Raw genomic sequence first — 17,190 nt, 5'->3', positions numbered from 1 at the left:
GTTATATTTTTAGCTAAATGGAATCTTTTATTTAAAAATACACTTCCAGAGTCGAATTTTGGAAGAAAATGGATTTTCTGCTTTTTCCCTATTAAATTTACAGTATTATCTCCATCCCCTTTCTATTCTCATTAATTGAGATTGCCAGTTTTGTGTATAATTTAATTATAATGAGTACATATATTAGTCACATAATTTCATCTTATATAATATAGTATAATTTTAGCTTCTTGTTAATTCTGTGAAGGAGGATGTGGAGAAGTTATCTGTGATCTTCTCACTGGGATCTTGGGCAGGATAAAATCCATTGACTTGGTCTCCAGGGTGTTAGGTGAGATGCTTATTTTGTATTTATTATGTATGCTCATATCGTATCAGAAGCTTATTTCATATTCTGCTAAACTTCCTGGTGCACAGTGAACCAAAAGATGATGCACACGGCAAAACTAAACGTGGGTTATCTCCCCATGTAAACGCCGTGGGATATAGGAGTGTCTCTCTGAAACAGTGCCTGTTTCTAACAAATCCTGATTAAACTATGTTTGTAAATTGGGTCACGTGAAATGCGCTCTGGGAGGCCAGCACTGAAAGGATCCCTACAAGGCAGCGTTTGTATAGCAAAGGTTTCTGTGGTTGATTTGTAAAATTATTTAACCCAGTCACCCTTTATTTCTATAGTTGCAGACACAGTAGTGTGGTCAGCACAGCAAAGTACATAATCCCCAAAACAGTCCTAACTGGTCTCAGAGTCCATTCAGAGCAGTTCCTAGCCAGTCCAGTATAGACACATACAGTCATCAGTCAGTACTGAGCACTGCTGAATACTGGCACAAAAGGCATACAGAAGAATAAACAGATAGTCCTTATAACACATGAGCCAAGAATACACAAAAATAAGAAGACAAAGGTAAAGCAGTCTACAGCTAAATGCTCAGATTGTAGGGGTCCAGTGATAAATGTCCTGTCTGGAGAAGAGGGACATTGGTGAGGCCAGGGAAGGGTGTGTGGCCTTTGTCCTTGAGGGCCAGGTGGGGTCTGGGCCAGAGGAGAGTGTGGAGCATTCCGGGAGTGATATGAGGAATGGCCCCGGGGCGTGAATGAGGCTGGGCTCCAGGGTGAGAAACCAGTGATGCAGGGCCCAGCCTGGCTCCTGGATGCACAGCGCAGAGCTGCTGGGAGCTGAGGCCCCAGGGAGGGGTGTTTCCAGTTCTCTGTACTGCAGGGAGAGGGCTGCCGACTCAGGGAAATGCATCCTTGCTCGAGGGACTGGGAAAAGTAAACGTACCCACGTCTGTTGTGCACACGTTGGTGTGCGAGATGTGTTTGGCCGCCATCTGCAGAAAACCCTGTTACTGTACACACGGGACAGACTTCCTAGACGATGTTTTGTGGTTCATCTGACATTCGTACTTAACCAGGTGTCCTGTGTTCTCATTTGCTAAGTGTGGCCCCCGTGGGAGGGAAGCTCGCCCAGCCCCTGCCCATAGGTCCATCCTCCCAGGGTATGAGACCACCGTCCGTCCGTTTGCAGTGAAGTGGCTCCACAGGCAGTAAATACCTGTGTTAAGATAACCCGAGGCCTCTTGACAGACAGGAGACTCTCCTAGGCCCACCTGGCTTGAGATGTAGCAGCCTCATGTGTCCATCCGGGTGGTTGGGGCGGAGGACACTGCTACACAGTTGACGTTGGGGTTAAGAGCCCACATTTTGACTGGGTTTAGGCAGCATTTAAAAGACCCGAGAAACTGTTTACTAGCTCTGTGACCTTAGGCCTCTGTCTTTTAGTTTGTAAAATTGGTACCAAAATATCTGCTTCTATCCTTGTGAGTTTGCCCCACGTACTACTTAGCACACAGGTCGTCACCGTGGTTGTATTTGATGATACTTTCCTAAAACGTGTTATATTAGTTGCCTATGTAATGCTTGGATTTATTAGAGTTGATTGTGTGTTCTCTGGCTTCTTTTGCCTTAAAAAAAATAAGATGCATCAGAAAGGCTGTGTTGTCACCGTAGTGTCACCTGTGTGTCCCTAGGTCACCGTAGGTCAGAGTGCTGTCAGCTGTCCTGTGCCTTTTTTCGCAGGTGTTCACGCGAGAGTGCATGAGCCACTACCTCAGGGTGTTTAACTTCCTCTGGAGGGCAAAGCGGATGGAGTACATCCTCACGGACATCCGCAAGGGACACATGTGCAATGCCAAGCTCCTGAGGAACATGCCAGGTAACCCGCCTGGGGAGGTCGGGGCCGCTACCCTGCCAGCCCCGCGTCCCCATGCTTCTGGAGCGGGCTTCTGTGGGAGGCTCATCTGTGATACTGCTCATCCTGACTTGGTGCAAATCAGAAAGAAAATTGAATCCAGTTAGATTTTTTCAGACCACGAGATTTCTTTCAGAATTACATTTGTTCTCACTCTGCTGTTCATGTCTGGACTTTTTTTTTTTTTTTTTTTTTAATTTTTAAGGAAGGAAAGCTATGTTTATTTATTTGTTTATTTTATAGGAAGGAAAGCTATTTAATAAACCACTGTCTCATTTAAAATTCACTTATTGTTTTGATTAAAGTCTGTTTGGGAATCACTTTAATGTTTGTTCTGGTTCATAAACCGTGACATGAAAATTTTTTATATTATTTTACAATTAAAAGCTGTGGTAAAATTTAGATGGGTTTATTTTAATGTTACAAATACTGAATAACTGTAGTTACCGATAATTTTGAAATTTTCATATTGAAATTCATTTGGTCAAAACCTTTGAGAAAGTATTTCAACAGTGTGTCTCCAAGGAAAAACAGCACTGAGCGATTCTTAACCCTTTGGTGAAAGTGATTATTGAAGAAGGAGCTGTTGCTTGAAGAAAGGTGTATGTGACCTTTGCGTGATTGCTAGGTCAAGGCTGATCCTTGAGCAGCTCCCAAAGTCCCAGGATAATGACACCCCGGAAGCCGGGGGCCTGGAGGGTACCTGACTGTGTGGACAGAGTGGCCGGTTTTTACTGGGCGTCCCTGCTTTCTGTATACACAGCAGGCCTTTTCCAGGGGCATCAGGACGCTCTGATTATGCTCCTGGCCTGGCTTCCTCCGGACTCACTTCATAGGTTGATAATAAGGACCCTCTGATGTAGCCGAGAAGGACGTGAGAGGGAACGTTTTCTTGTCAATACCATAATGGTTGTGGACAGGAGATACTGCCTTCAGCTATTTCTAGTACCTGTGTGCTGCCTCGCCGGCTGGCTCTTCATGAAGGAGGCAGAAGGAGGCGTCAGTCACTCAGAGGGCCTGCCTGTCTCCTGGCTCTGCACTTGTCTCTCGTCCCCTGGTGTCACGACCTCGTGCTGTGTCTTGGGGTGACTCACACAGTCTATTGGGTGCGCCCTGGCAGGTTGACCCCTTTGCCGGCTGCGTGCCTTCTCTGGGGCTGCCTGGCACTGCCGCATGTGTGTGCCCAGGTGTCACCTCTCTGTGCCCGACTCAGATCCTCTCCAGGCAGGGCAGACGCTTTGTTCCTGTCACCCTGTTTCAAAATAAGTGTCTGTTATTTTTAGCCCTGGGAAGTCTGAGCTCTGTGACAGTTCTAAGTATTAGCTCGTGGTTTGAATATCACCTCACCAGTGTCTGTATGAATTTGCTGTTCTCTTGTATTGAATAATCAGCGAGCTTTGTTTTCTACTTGAAGGTAGTGTGGGAAAAAATAGACCTCCTCTTTTATAAAATCAATAACTTTAACATAACCGGTGCTATCTCGGAGAGCTTAGCGTTAGCTTACTTCACTGACCCTTTCCTTGTCACTGAAGCTTCTACAATCTTTTTAATAGCAACATTTGCCTCGTGTGAATATACCATTCGATTTTTTTTCCCTTTAGTTGTACTTTTTCCCACTAACGTAAATAACGCCATTTGCTTGTATTATATGCCTCTGGCTATTTCTTTAGGTAACTGAGGGAAGGAACAGCTGGGTTAGCAGGGATGGATTTGTTTACTTCACATTCATGAATAGCGATCCTGATAGTTCAGCTGTGGGCACGTACGGTCACATGACTTGAGGAGCCAGGCACCAGGTTGAGGTGCATCTCGAGGGGCACAGTCCTCTGGCGGCTGTGTGCGTTCCTGTTAGCTGGCTGCTGTTGGGTGTTGTGTTCAAACAAATCGTCAATTCGAGAGGGGAAGATGGAAGTTCGTTTTAATTAATTTAATGCTTTTTAAATTATTGATGACTAAACACTTTCTTGGTCATTGTGTTTCTTTTAGGACACTGGTTTTTTTGCTCATGTCTCGGTTGGGGTGTAATGTTCTTACTTTAATTTATAAAGAGTATTTTAAAGTTGTTGCTGTCCAGGCAACTTAACGAGCAGAAATCACCCAGCTAGTTAGTCTTGTTAACACAACAAATCTAGAAACATCTTGCCAATCATAAATCTGAGGCAGAACTATAGAAGATTACAGAAAGTGCTTCTGGGAGCACCTTTGGAGATTTGCATATATGTATGGTATGTGGAGCTGTCTTGGTCCATACGAACAGTATCACTGATTGTTATCCCAGATACTTTAATAATATTTATTAAAATAAGTTTTTTGGAGTAAATAGTTACACTTGAAAATGATTTGCTTAGGGGGCACCTGGCTGGCTCAGTGGAGCATGTGACTCTTGATCTCGGGGTTGTGGGTTCAAGCCCCATCCGTGTCGGGTGTAAAGATTACTTAAAAAAAAATAAAAAAACTTAAAAAACCAACCACACAAAAAGAAAATGATTTGCTTAGTACAGGAGTTCTTGATAGTGTCTACCAAGATGTTTATGCCTGTTTTTATATATCTGTCATTCAGCTGGACAGAAGGCAATTGTTGATACCAAAATCATTTAAAGATTTGGTTCTAGTGGTATGGAGATTTTTTGTTGTTTTTGGATTCAATTAATGTAGAAAGTATCACAATTAATGGCAACTCCATTTGTGTTTCAAGTAATATCTAACAAAATGAAATAGATAAATACAGTCAAATGAGCTTGTAATTAAAAAAAAAATTAATGTTTATTTTTACGAGAGAGAGAGAGAGAGAGAGAGCGAGCGAGCGAGCAGGGGAGGGGCAGAGAGAGAGGGAGACACAGAATCTGAAGCAGGCTCTAGGCTCTGAGTTGTCAGCACAGAGCCTGATGCAGGGCTTGAACCCATGAACCATGAGATCATGACCTGAGCTGAAGTTGGATGCTTAACCGGCTGAGCCACCCAGGTGTCCACATGAGCTTGTACGCTTCTCAACCTTTGTGTGTTGAGGGAAGAGAGTGAAAGGAGGTCCCTCCCTCCCCAGAGGGTGGTATTAAAATGATCTCCTTCTTGGTCCTTGTAAGAAATGAAATTGAAGGTGGTGGAGGTGGGAGAGGCGGTGGGGTCCTTTGGGGAGACCTGTCACCACAGGACTGCTGTGGCATTCTGCCAGTTTAATTGGCAGTAGTTTCTCTTTCTTGGTGATTAATACAATAATGGTTCATCTGATGATTGACAGTGTTCCAGACCTGCAGAAATGATAACTTAAAAAACGAGTAGGCATTTTTCTCCTTAGAGGTTCTCTTTGTGTGTATCATTTTTGTATACGCTGATGAGTAGGTACTCCTCAATAATTACACATTTATTAACAGCTCTCAATGCCGGACTTTTGCTGGGCGGCATTGCCCAGGTTTGTGCGCGGTCCCTCAGCACCAGGCTGTGGCCACAGCTGACTTCCTTGTCTCCTGCCTCAGTTTCCTCATGGGGGGAGGGATGTCGACAGTGCTTACTTCCAGGTCTGTGTAATGCACTTACCAGTGCTAGCCCCGGTGGGGGTGGATATTTGTTCAGGTGTCACTGCCACCTTCCTGGTGACGTGGTGACAGCAAATGGCGTTTGCAGGAGGCCCTTTGTGGTGAGTAGAGATTCGGAACACTCTTTGAAGCCTTAGCCTTGAAAAATTAATCAGATGGGTAATTTGATAGTCACTTTTAAATATAGTAGTGTCAGTTATCAATGCAGGTTGAAGGAGGTGGTTTGCAGTTGTGAAGAAACTGTTTTAGGGTACTTTTTAAAAAAACAAACTTGGTGTAATTTTTAATGACCCTGCATGTTGTCGAAGGTGCTTCCCGCTGAAGATGCCCCCATAGCACGCCGTCCAGTCCTTCTGGAGCCTGGGGCAGGGTGTTTCATGAGACTCTGTGTTCCTCAGGCACCTGTAGAGGGCAGCAAGGAGTTAGGAGTGATCAGCCACAGGAGAGACTCCTCATTCCAGATTTTGTGCAGGAAACTGCTTTTTTTTAAATGCGTTCACTGGGAGATGCTTGTGTTTATGTATTTTTTGGACCTCGGTGCGAATGTTGCTTTGCTTTTGCGATTATTTGTAGGTCAATCATAAAAACACAAGTATTTATATTTTAATTATGTTTTATTTTTTTTTTTAATTTACTTATTTTAATGTTAGGAGAGAGCACACACATGCACATGCGTGCACAGGTGGGGGAGGGGAGAGAAGAGAGGAAGACACAGAATCCGAAGCAGGCTGCAGGCTCTGAGCTGTTAGCACAGAGCGCAAGACCCACAGAGTGGGTCTTGAACGCATGAACCTTGAGATCATGACTTGAGCCAAAGTCGGACGCTTAACCAACTGAGCCACCCAGGTGCCCCTTAAGTATGCTTTAAATGTCTTTTCAAGGGTGTGGGACGTGCTCGGACTTGTTTGGTTCTGAAAGCCACTATGTCGTCAATGATGAAAATGAGCATCAGAGGCGAGGTTGGAGGTTGGTGATGGTGCTGTGAGGAGGGTGGCTGTGCTGGATGCCTGGTGGACACAGCAGCTGGGGTCAGGGGGACGTGCGTGAACTTGACGGAGCTCTCGGGCGCAGGGCTGGGTGACTGGGCCCTGTTTGGAGCTGGGGGGGGCACCTTTGGGGGTAATGCTTCAGTTTTAGGCATGTTAATGTGAGGTGCTTATAAGAATCTACGTGATACATCTGGTTTGAATTGATTTGCAATCTGAGACATATCTGAACTAGAAATGAGGGTGTAGACCGTGTGAGTGGGCGTGACCCTGGGTGCCGTGGGAGCTTCTGGGAGCTTCCTGGGGGAGGGCTCCAGGGCAGAGGTGGTGGGCGGGAAGCCGCTGTGTCAGAGGAAGACAGGAAGGCACGGAGATCCCGGGGTTTCCAGGTAGCATGGATGACTAGGCAAGGCCCACAGCCAGGAATTTGAGGTTGGCGCCAGCGTGACTCGAGACACGAGAGGTTTTCGTAGATTAATCGGCGGTGGAGAAATTGTGCACCAGGTCACCCCGTGTCATGAAGTGGAGTCAGCAATGGTGGGCAGGGCACCGTGTTGTCAGCTGTGTGAGGCCCGACCGAGTTCCTCGTTTATGCGATCACATGTGACATGTAGAATGCGTTAGCAAAGTCATATAAGGCGCACATAAAAGCCAACACATTATCCAAGGACTGCTGGATTGATAGTGGATGGGACCCCAGCGCACCCTCGGGGGCCCCAAGACCTAGAGACGAGAGCAGTGACACCCGCGTGTTTGTTGAGTTGAGATTTTCCCGTTGCGTGTAGCACACTGACTTGGGCAGGTGATGAGATGGGCCACACGGATTTCTGTACTCCTGTAGCCCATCTGGGGCCTGCTTACCGTCTTCATGCACGTCTGTCAGGACAGGCATGGAATCTGCAGTCCATGGGTGATGTTAAACTCTCTGTGGAAGGAATGTCAGGACACAGAGATGCCTTCTCACGAGGCGGAAAGACAAGCAGACAGCTTTCACTTGGCTCCGTGCAAAGTGGCGTGTTTGGACCCAGCGCAGTTGTGCTGGAGGGAAGACCTGGAAGTTTGGGTGTCACAGTGAGACCTGTTCGCTGTCACGTATGCTGTGTAAAGGAGCGTCTGAGTGCTGCGGGTGTTCTGAGTACACATCTGTCCAGGGGAGACTGCCTGGCCTTGCGGGGGAGGGAGCACCATCCCTGTCCTCACAGCCCTGGGGCAAAGCCCAGGATGGAGTTGTAATAGAAGCTTGCTTCCCCTGTGACACGGGTGAGTTGTACTTACAGCAGCCTTTTATTATACTCTTTTATGCTGAAAGTAATTTAGGTAAATGGGCTGGGAGTGGGAGTTGGGACATCTTAGCCCCCTCTGAGAGTTTTATTAGGAGAAGTACATTCTTCATTTGGGGCTCATGTTACCTATTCTTTTTTTTTTTTTTTTAATTTTTTTTTTTTTTCAACGTTTATTTATTTTTGGGACAGAGAGACAGAGCATGAACGGGGGAGGGGCAGAGAGAGAGGGAGACACAGAATCGGAAACAGGCTCCAGGCTCTGAGCCATCAGCCCAGAGCCCGACGCGGGGCTCGAACTCCCGGACCTCGAGATCGTGACCTGGCTGAAGTCGGACGCTTAACCGACTGCGCCACCCAGGCGCCCCACATGTTACCTATTCTTTACGACACCGTTGACCACAGCCACGGACGGCAGGCTCCCGACGGCAAGGAAGACATCAGGGGGCTTGTCGCTCAGGCTCGTCTTCTGAGGGGGCCTGCTGTCTCCGCCAGCCAGCACAGTCCCCACGTGTCCCATACCCCTTAACCTGGAGAAAGGATTGTTTTCTAAAGTGTGCATCACCACTGTTTCTCTACAAGTCCCTATTTCGCTTCCTCGTTACTGTCTTACAAAGGGACAAGAATGGTTTCTCGAATAACTGTGTGCAGTGATGATTATTTTAACCACGCAATTAAAGGCATTTGGGGTGGAAACAAAAATAAATGTGCTTAAACCATTCCTTTGATGGTCTCATCTCTGACTGAACCCTCTATTGTGGTGGCTCTGGTACTCTGGTGGAGTCTTTGAATGAAAAATTGGAAGTGTGAGCAGAGAATGGCTGTGACCTTCAAGCCTTTTGATGGCTTTATAATCTTGCAAAGAACAGAAGCAGAGTCTGGGCTCAGGCCCATCTCCTCCCAGTTCACCTGTCTCTCAGGTGATGAGGTCCTATTTCGGCCTTTCAGGAAATGTCACTTTTGTCTCCAGATTGCTGGGAGTCCCGAGGTCTCACACAACAGCAGCACACATGTTGTAAAGAAGCCACGGCATTGAGCGTGCATTCATACTTGTGAAGCAACTTGTCTACTGAATTTTCAGATGCAAATATTTTGTTTTGTGCTGTTCCTTGTCAGGTCCTTATGTCACGTAAAGTAACGTGATGCTGTTGATTAGGTAGCTAAACCCTTGTGTAGCTTGAATGGCACGGAGGTTGACCATGGAAAGACTGCTCCCTGTTTTAAGGGGCTAAGAGTTAAAGCCAGCGATTGTTTGTTTTTGAAAGTGATTGCAGATGAACGGGTGGGAGCAGGTGTGCCGTTTGAGCGTGTTGTGTGTGTGACACCAGCTCTGCGGCTCTCTTGCAGAGTTCTCCGGGGTGCTGCACCACTGCCACATCCTGGCGTCCGAGATGGTCCATTTCATCCACCAGATGCAGTACTACATCACATTCGAGGTACTTCCTGAGCACCCTTTGGTTTAAATAAGTCACGATGTCTTATGTGGTGAGTTTCGTCAAAGACCCTACACCAGGAAGACACGACCTCTGTCCTGAGTCTCACGTTGTTGTTTCCTAGGTGCTTGAGTGTTCTTGGGATGAGCTTTGGAACAAGGTGCAGCAGGCCCAGGACCTGGACCACATCATCGCCGCACACGAGGTGTTCCTGGACACCATCATCTCCCGCTGTCTGCTGGACGCCGACTCCAGAGTAAGATGGACATACCTTTTACACGGAGACCAGTAGTGTGGCCTGCGTGTTGGGCTCCTGTCCCAGGGAGATCTTAGAGATCGCCTGATGCCCACATTGTGGTAACTAATCACTTGGAGTTCAAGGTTGACTGTTTCTGGGCAGAGTTAGAATAACAACACGCTCTGAAATGTGTATGAAACTGGTAAAGTGTGTGTTCACACCCACCCGTGGGCTCTCACCCACCCGTGGGCTCTTGGGCTCGGAAGACACAGGTGAACCACGAGCGGTAGGAACTGCCCACGTTCAGGAGAGGGTGTGAGGATGTGCAGAGCACGGGGCTGTGCCTTCACGTGCTCTCTAGGGACGGTGGTGTTTCCTGTGTGTGCCTTCACGGAGCGAGCCTCTGGCTGCACAAGTCGGAAAACAGTATTTGTCTAGATGAACTCTAAGCGTTGCTTGTGTTCCGCGGCCCTGGCTTGGTTGTTAGCATCGCTTCCCTGTGGGCCCCTGTTCCGAAAGTGGCTGTTCATGTAGCCGAACCTTCTGAAGTCGTGATTTTATTCGGACATCTGGGGAAATCTATCCTGATGTAAGAGTCAAAATGTCAGGCGCGTTTTTGACGCTAAATGTGTGACTTTGGGGTCGTGGAGGGCTGCGTCTGGCTAAGCCGGCAGCTCCCCGAGGGGAGCACAATGCTTCTGGGGGCTCGCGCTGGGCACAGCTGCGTTCCCCGGGCAAGCAGGTGTTAATGTGCCACACTGGGGAACACTGCCTTCGTCTGCGTACCACAGTGCTCACGTGCTCCTGGGTGGGAGTCGATTACCCACATGCTTGGGTAAGTGGGTTGTAACGATGGCACAGAAGTAACTGAAAGCACTTGGGGTGTGATGAGTGATGTAAGAACTCTGTGCCTGCAGCCTTTTGTCCTTGGTTACTGTTAGTGAGCCTCGTCTTTATCGGCTGAGCTCCCGGACACTCGTGGGGTCATCTTGTCTGCTTGGCGGCACGCGTGCTGCCTGTCTGCGGATGTGCATCTGTGTGTGCTGTGTGGGCACAGCGCTGTCGTGTCAAGCGGGTGTGACGCTCGTCTCTCTCACATAGGTCTGTGGGGGGTAAATGGTATAATTGATGGAAACCATCCATCGTGGTGGCGCCTGATGCACGATGGATAGTGACCTGTGTGTAAGTCAGGTCCAGAATGGTTCAGAGCCATTCTGTGTGTGTTACAGAGATCGAGCTTGGGCAGGTGTAATGCGTGAGCTCCTGAGGGTTACACCCACACTGACCTCAGTCTACGTGGGGAGTGAGGAGCAGTTAGCGGCCAACCACGTGTGGTTTCAGCCACACGGGACAGTCGCGTACGCAACAGTCACACCTCTTGCCTCCAGAAGATTCCCACTGACATGAGCAGAATCCAAGCAGAAAATGTTTTACCTGTAACACACTCTCTCGTGGTCGTGGAAAGTTCACGTGAGTTGGTCCTATGTCTCCTTCAGTGAAGAAGTCAGTACGCTAAAGACTTAATGTCCATTTTTGAAATGGCCCCTTTGCTGATGGTTTTACTTTAAAATGTTGTTTTTAATTTTTTCTTTTTAAATTTATTTTTGAGAGAGAGAGAGAGAGAGAGACAGAGCACGAGCAGGGGAGGGGCAGAGAGAGAGGGAGACACAGAATCAGAAGCAAGCTCCAGGCTCTGAGCTGTCAGCATGGAGCCCGATGCGGGGCTCGAACCCATGAACCGTGAGATCGTGACCTGAGCCAGAGTGGGACGCTTAACTGACTGAGCCACCTAGGCACTCCTAGTTTTACTTTTAATTTGATGATTTAAAATAATCACTAGAGGTCTTGTTTTTTAAGGAACCCAATCTAGAATAGGTTCAAGCAATCTGTTATGAAAATTCAGTGTATTTTTGGTGTCTCCCTTAGTCAGAAGTAAGGCTTTCTGATACTGCATCATCCTGCGGGTGTGCACACACATGATCCTCGCCTCTGCATTGCCAAGGAAGGGCCTGAACCCCACCCGACTCTGCTGCCAACTGATGGTGGCCCAGAACACACGGTCACGGCCGTGCCGTGTGGGCATACTGCTGACAGAGTCCTCCTCGCACCCTGAGTGAAGAAAGAGCATTCTGTCACCTCGTACAGTAGTTAACCGCTCCTAAGTAGCGAATACATCTTTCTTAAAAACAAAAGATTAGCCCACGTCCATCTTTTGTTTTGCTTTCTTGTTATTAAGCAAGAGAACAAGTAGCCTTATGGTAAGCCTGGTGTCTGCCCCGGGTCCTGGTGTCCTCACCCTGGGGGCAGCTACAAGGTAGTGAGGTTCATGCCCAGCAGTTAGTAGCCCCATGCGGGGGCGTGTCTGAGTGGGTGCAGTGAGTCCCGTAGACAGTGCCGTGACGGTGGCCTTGCACATGTCCTCACCAACCCGAGCTCCTTCTCCAGCAGCGGTAGGCCGGGCCTGTCAGCCTCACTGCTTCTGCCTGCCCGTGAGCTTGGAGCCCCTCTGCTTTCTGGGCTTTTCCTCTGCTTCTCTGTAAAGTCACATCATCTTGTCCCATAACATTCTGCACATCTCTTGTAGGCCTTTAGTACGTGTGTGCGGTTTGGCTGGTCTGTAGGGATGCTGTCGATTTCATTTTGCTCTTTTGTCTGCTTTTTTATCCTAGTAGTTTCTAGATCCGTGTAAGTCCTGTTTTTATAGGGAAAACCATTTTGTTTCTTCCTTTCCACGGGTATGTTTGGCTCTTTTGACTTAGGATGTTAGCTGGGTCAACCAGGAGCACGCATGCCACATCCCCGACATGGAAGACACATTTTCTTCTTTCACCCCTGACTGCAATGTCGCCGGGAGATCTCCCAGGACCTTTATCAGATTACAGAGGGTCCTTGAGTCCTAGTTTGCTTAGATGCTTTGGATAAATCATGAGTGGCTGTTACGTTTTAACATGATTTTTTTCCTGTGATTTCAACATTTTCTTCCTCTCAAATTGTTAATGGGTTTTTTAAAACTCTAAGCTGGTGGAGGATCGAGTAGACGCCCCTCTTCAGTCGTGGGGCGCTGTTGTCCGTCCGTGAAAGACTTGTGTTTATTGGGTTTCACATCCCACCCCCCGCACCCCTGCCATCCCCACCGTTGGTCCAGTTGTCTTTGTGTTTGCTGTTGGGCCTTGGATGCATATGTGGCATTTTGCACGGATGTGTCTTTGGCTTCTACCTAAATGATGTTTGCTGAGCTCTGTTTCGGGGCTGCACTGGGAGGAAGCCCACCTGAAATCTCGTAGGTACCTGTGGAGGGCGCCGTGCAGCGTGGAGACGCTGGGCCCAAACACTGGCGGCTTCCAGTGTGGGACCGTCTGTGTGTGCCTGCTGTGAGCTGATTTTTAAAAACTGTGCTGAATCTGTTTCTTCTTTTATTTCATTAAGAATCTCTTTTCTCATATCTCCCATGTCTGGTCTGGGTGTGTGTGGCTCCAAAGGGTGGAGAAAATGGAATTGCTTTCCTGTTCCTTTCTGCCCTCGCAGTATCTCTGCTCCTGGGGCTGCGCTGTGGCTTGTGATATGCTCTGAGGGTGTGGGTGACATGGGACCCTGTGCCTCATGGTGCGTGCTCAGTACGCGCGAGTGGACAGGCAGAGCCCTTTGAGGGTGTGAGTTGATATCTTGTTTCTTCGTGCCTTTTTACTATTCGTCCATGTTCTTTGGAACAACTTCAGAATGAGCATGTTGGGGCTCTAGTCGTTAAAAGAAAAATCTTTGTCTCCTGTCCTCAGGCACTTTTAAATCAACTAAGAGCCGTGTTTGATCAGATCATCGAACTTCAGAACACTCAAGATGCGATATATAGAGCGGCTCTGGAAGAGTTACAGAGACGATTACAGTTTGAGGAGAAAAAGAAACAGAATGAAGTCGAGGTATGGCTGTGACACCGGGGGGTTTACCAGGTTTAAAAATGAGCTTATTGCCACCATAGTCACGAATACGACAGGTAACTTCCCTGCTGAAATGTTTGACTAACGCCGTGTGCACACCTGCGTGCGGAGTCCTGAGGCGGTGCTGACTGCTCCAGGGGACCGGTCACCATCGCTGTCATCCTGTCTTGAAAATAAATGAAGACAGCACCCGCGGGAATCCCGCGAGGGAGGTGCTGACGTCTCTGCAAACGGTGCCCAGCTCTGCGTCACCTGTCCCCTGGAGCTGGTGGCTGTGTGTGTCCACGTGGGAACTTAAGTTGTGCACTTGTGGCTGTTTTCAGTGACCTCCCTAAAGTATGTTTGTGTCCTCTGTGACCTTGGAATGTGAAGATTTATTGAGCAAGTTGGGCTGTTTAGGAGACTTCTTGTATCTGATATAATCTGTATAATTTTTTACCTTTTCAAGGTGCTTCTTCTTGAGTGACAAATTTTTCAGTTGACACAGTTTGATTCGTTTTATTTTTAACTGTTTCCTTAAAATTTGTGTTAGGACCCTATTTAACGTGGAAAACTCACAACCACTTAGAGCACATGCCGTCCCCTCAGGGTTTCTGGGAACAGGAAGAGGCCTGCTCCACTACTGTCGCCGAGATGGGGGTGTGTGTGTGTGACCCCGAAATGCCGCCTGGCCCGTGTGCAGGCACGCCCGGGTGCCAGACCGACCAAAGACTACACCCTGGCCATGCTTGCTGGTGGCGTCCTTCTGGGTGGCTTGACTTCTCCAGGGCAGGTCTCCTTGTCTATGAAAGGGGAGTGACGCTAAGTAAGACTCCGTGGTGACCTGTCGGCGTGTGTCATGCACACCAGTGACTTAGCGTTTAGGAAGCATTCAGTAAAAGCTAGTTACTGCTGTGATTTGTAAAGCTGCCCACAGCCCCGCAGAATCTACCCTTCTCGAGAATTACTAAACTATATAAAATCTGCAAAAATCAGTCCTTGGGATTTTCACATTCTTGTAGTAGCGGGGCGGCCAGTTGAACATTCTCTCTCCAGACTGTAAGCCATCAGCACCGGAGTGGAACGCATCTACATAATGAGTCAGGACTATTCGGTGTGTTTCATTCAGATGTGCTTAGGGATACTGTAGGACAGCTGAAAGCTCGAACTGTCTCGGAGAATTATTTAAATCCAGTGGACAAAATAACTGCAGAAGCAGTCACTTGGACCTAGGGTCACTGTGGTGTTCAAGAGACTGTGCGCGAGGACGGGGGCCCAGCCTCCTGAGTGTTCCCGCAGACGGAGTTGTGTTGGAGCAGCCGTCCGTGGCTGCCCGCATGGGCTGGTGGCAGCGCCATGATGGTGTCGGCCTGGCGGCCCACAGACTCCACGCTGTGTGCCCCCTGGCCCTTGGCAAACAAGGTCTGCGAACTGCTGCGTCACAGAGATCGTAAAGGGCCCCTAAGTGGAATATGTTGTATTTGTGGATTGGAGAACCGACTCAGTTCCATCCCGGTTCTGATCCCAGCAGTTCTGGGATTTTTGTGGGCCTTCATACTTTTTTTTCTTTTGGTAAGAAATGATAAACCAACTCTACAGTTGATGTGGAAATATGTAGGGCATGGTGTACAGAGATGAGACGTTGAGTAACCTGAGCACTCAGGACTTAGCCGTGAAAACACGGCAGGGAGCAGGATGGCATTGGCACCGCCACGGGCAGTTGTGAGCAGAGAGACATCCAGAAACGGCCCTACGCCTCCTGGGACCGTCAGTTCCTGACTGAGGACAGTGGGCGATGGGTCGTCAGTAGGTGGAGTCAGGCAGCTGTGGCTTGGCCCTGCCTCACACCCACAGGCAGCACGGTGGGCTGAGTCTGAACAGGAAGGGTGACGTGCTAAAGCTTCCAGAGGACACAGAAAGAGCAGCTGTAAGAGAAACCAGTGTTTCATCGTTGTCTTACCAGGATGCATTCCCACTGATAAACTGAGTTCCTACACTACTTCCTGTGCAGGCCGGCTGCAAAGCCCTTTAGTTAGACTCACCGCCCATTGAGAACAGTCTCTTAGAACCAGAAGTAGGTCTATTTCCAGTGCAGAAAGAGCCGGCATGCTTAGGAAAAGTAGTGAGAGGTGTTCCCACCACCGTCAAGGGCTCACGGACTCCCACTTTGGGCCAGTTGGCCCCCCTTTGTGTGTGCTATCTGTGCTGAGAAAGCGCGCAGTGATGGACCGGTGCATTGCTTGGCGTGAGAGGCTGCTTGGCTTGACGAATTATCGGAAGTGTCATGTGCTACGTACGCACTGTAAAACCGTAGTCACTAAGAGTGAGGGCGTTCTCTGTGCCCATGTATGCTGATGGAAAATGTCCGTGCTCAGCGGCAGCACAAGGACACGGGAAGCACGCCTCTCCCCGCCCTCCCCTTCTAGCCCTGTCCTCCCTGGCGGCTTCTCGCACCCATATTTTAATTTCATCTGGTCCTTCCCATTCTTTAGGGCCGGTGGGGAGTGACGGCAGCAGAGGAGGAGGAGGAGAACAGGAGGATTCAAGAGTTTCGAGAATCTATCCCGAAAATGTGCTCGCAGCTGCGGATACTGGCCCATTTCTACCAGGTGCTGGCAGGGCCCGGACCACACTGGTGTGTTCCTGCAGTAGACCGTTGCCATCAGAATGGTTAGAACACAGTCCTTTCAGTCCACCCTCCACCCAGGGTGGTGCCCAGTCTTGGCTGTGACCTTCCCAGGGACGCTGGGCTCACCCCTGATGCTGGCCTGGGATGGTTCCGGTAGTGTCAGCGGTGGGCGGGGGCTCTGGGAGGGCCGGGGTGAGGCCGGAGGGTGCTGCGGGCGTGCGGGGGGCTGTGGAGGAGCCGGGCTCACAGGGCAGCGGGCGCTGAACTCGGCACACAGCCCTAGGAGGCTGAGAGAGACGCCAAGGCCCAGAGTCCATGGGCTCTGCCTTTTATGCCTGTGGTGGTTTTGCCTTCTGGTTCCGTCTGTTGTCAGTGTGTTTTAGTGATGGAGATACAGGTGAAAAGATTTTGTGAAGAATTTTTACATTTGGTTGCTGGTAACTAATAAGACAAATCGAGCATTGACGTTAAAACCTTTGAAAATTACATATTTGTGTGCTAATGTCTCCACGTGGTTCAGGATTTCACACGAAGGTGCCACCTGTTCATGAGCATCTAGTTTCTTCCCGTGTCCTCACACTTCTGATGGCGGTCTTCCACGTGACGTGGGCGGGGAAAGACTTTGTCCCTTTCCCAAGTGTCTTCCTCTGACGTTAGTGACTGTTGCGTGTTTGTTGAAAATATGTTTCCTAACGATGATGGGGTTGTGTTCAGTGCAAAAGTATCTTTACCGGATACTGTTTTCATAATGAAATACCTACTTGACCTCTGTGTGGAGAAATAGCATGTATGCACATTTCTTAAAAATGGACATCTACGGGCACCTGGGGGGCTCAGTCTGTTGAGTGTCCGAATATTGATTTTGGCCCAGGTCACAATCTCACGGTTTATGGGTTCAAGCCCCACATCAGGCTCTGCACTGCCAGCAT

At 48.7% G+C, this 17,190-nt stretch overlaps 1 protein-coding gene across 3 annotated transcripts in view; it reads left to right on the top strand.

Moving 5' to 3' along the window:
• Positions 1-17,190, top strand: part of TUBGCP3 (tubulin gamma complex associated protein 3) — a 75,568-nt gene that overhangs the window by 51,442 nt on the left and 6,936 nt on the right. For 2 of the 3 annotated variants that reach the window (XM_047849074.1, XM_047849083.1), the window contains exons 17-21: positions 2,083-2,218; positions 9,398-9,486; positions 9,608-9,739; positions 13,495-13,635; positions 16,125-16,241. In XM_047849074.1, the coding sequence (XP_047705030.1) occupies positions 2,083-2,218; positions 9,398-9,486; positions 9,608-9,739; positions 13,495-13,635; positions 16,125-16,241 (615 nt within the window). Of the gene's footprint in view, positions 1-2,082; positions 2,219-9,397; positions 9,487-9,607; positions 9,740-13,494; positions 13,636-16,124; positions 16,303-17,190 lie in introns of all 3 variants that reach the window. The other variant, XM_047849065.1, reaches the window with a different exon arrangement.

This window comes from Prionailurus viverrinus, chromosome A1, assembly GCF_022837055.1.
Source record: "Prionailurus viverrinus isolate Anna chromosome A1, UM_Priviv_1.0, whole genome shotgun sequence".
Lineage (NCBI taxonomy): Eukaryota > Metazoa > Chordata > Mammalia > Carnivora > Felidae > Prionailurus > Prionailurus viverrinus.
Note: the sequence above shows the minus strand (reverse complement) of the source record. Positions and strands in the feature narration are given on the sequence as shown.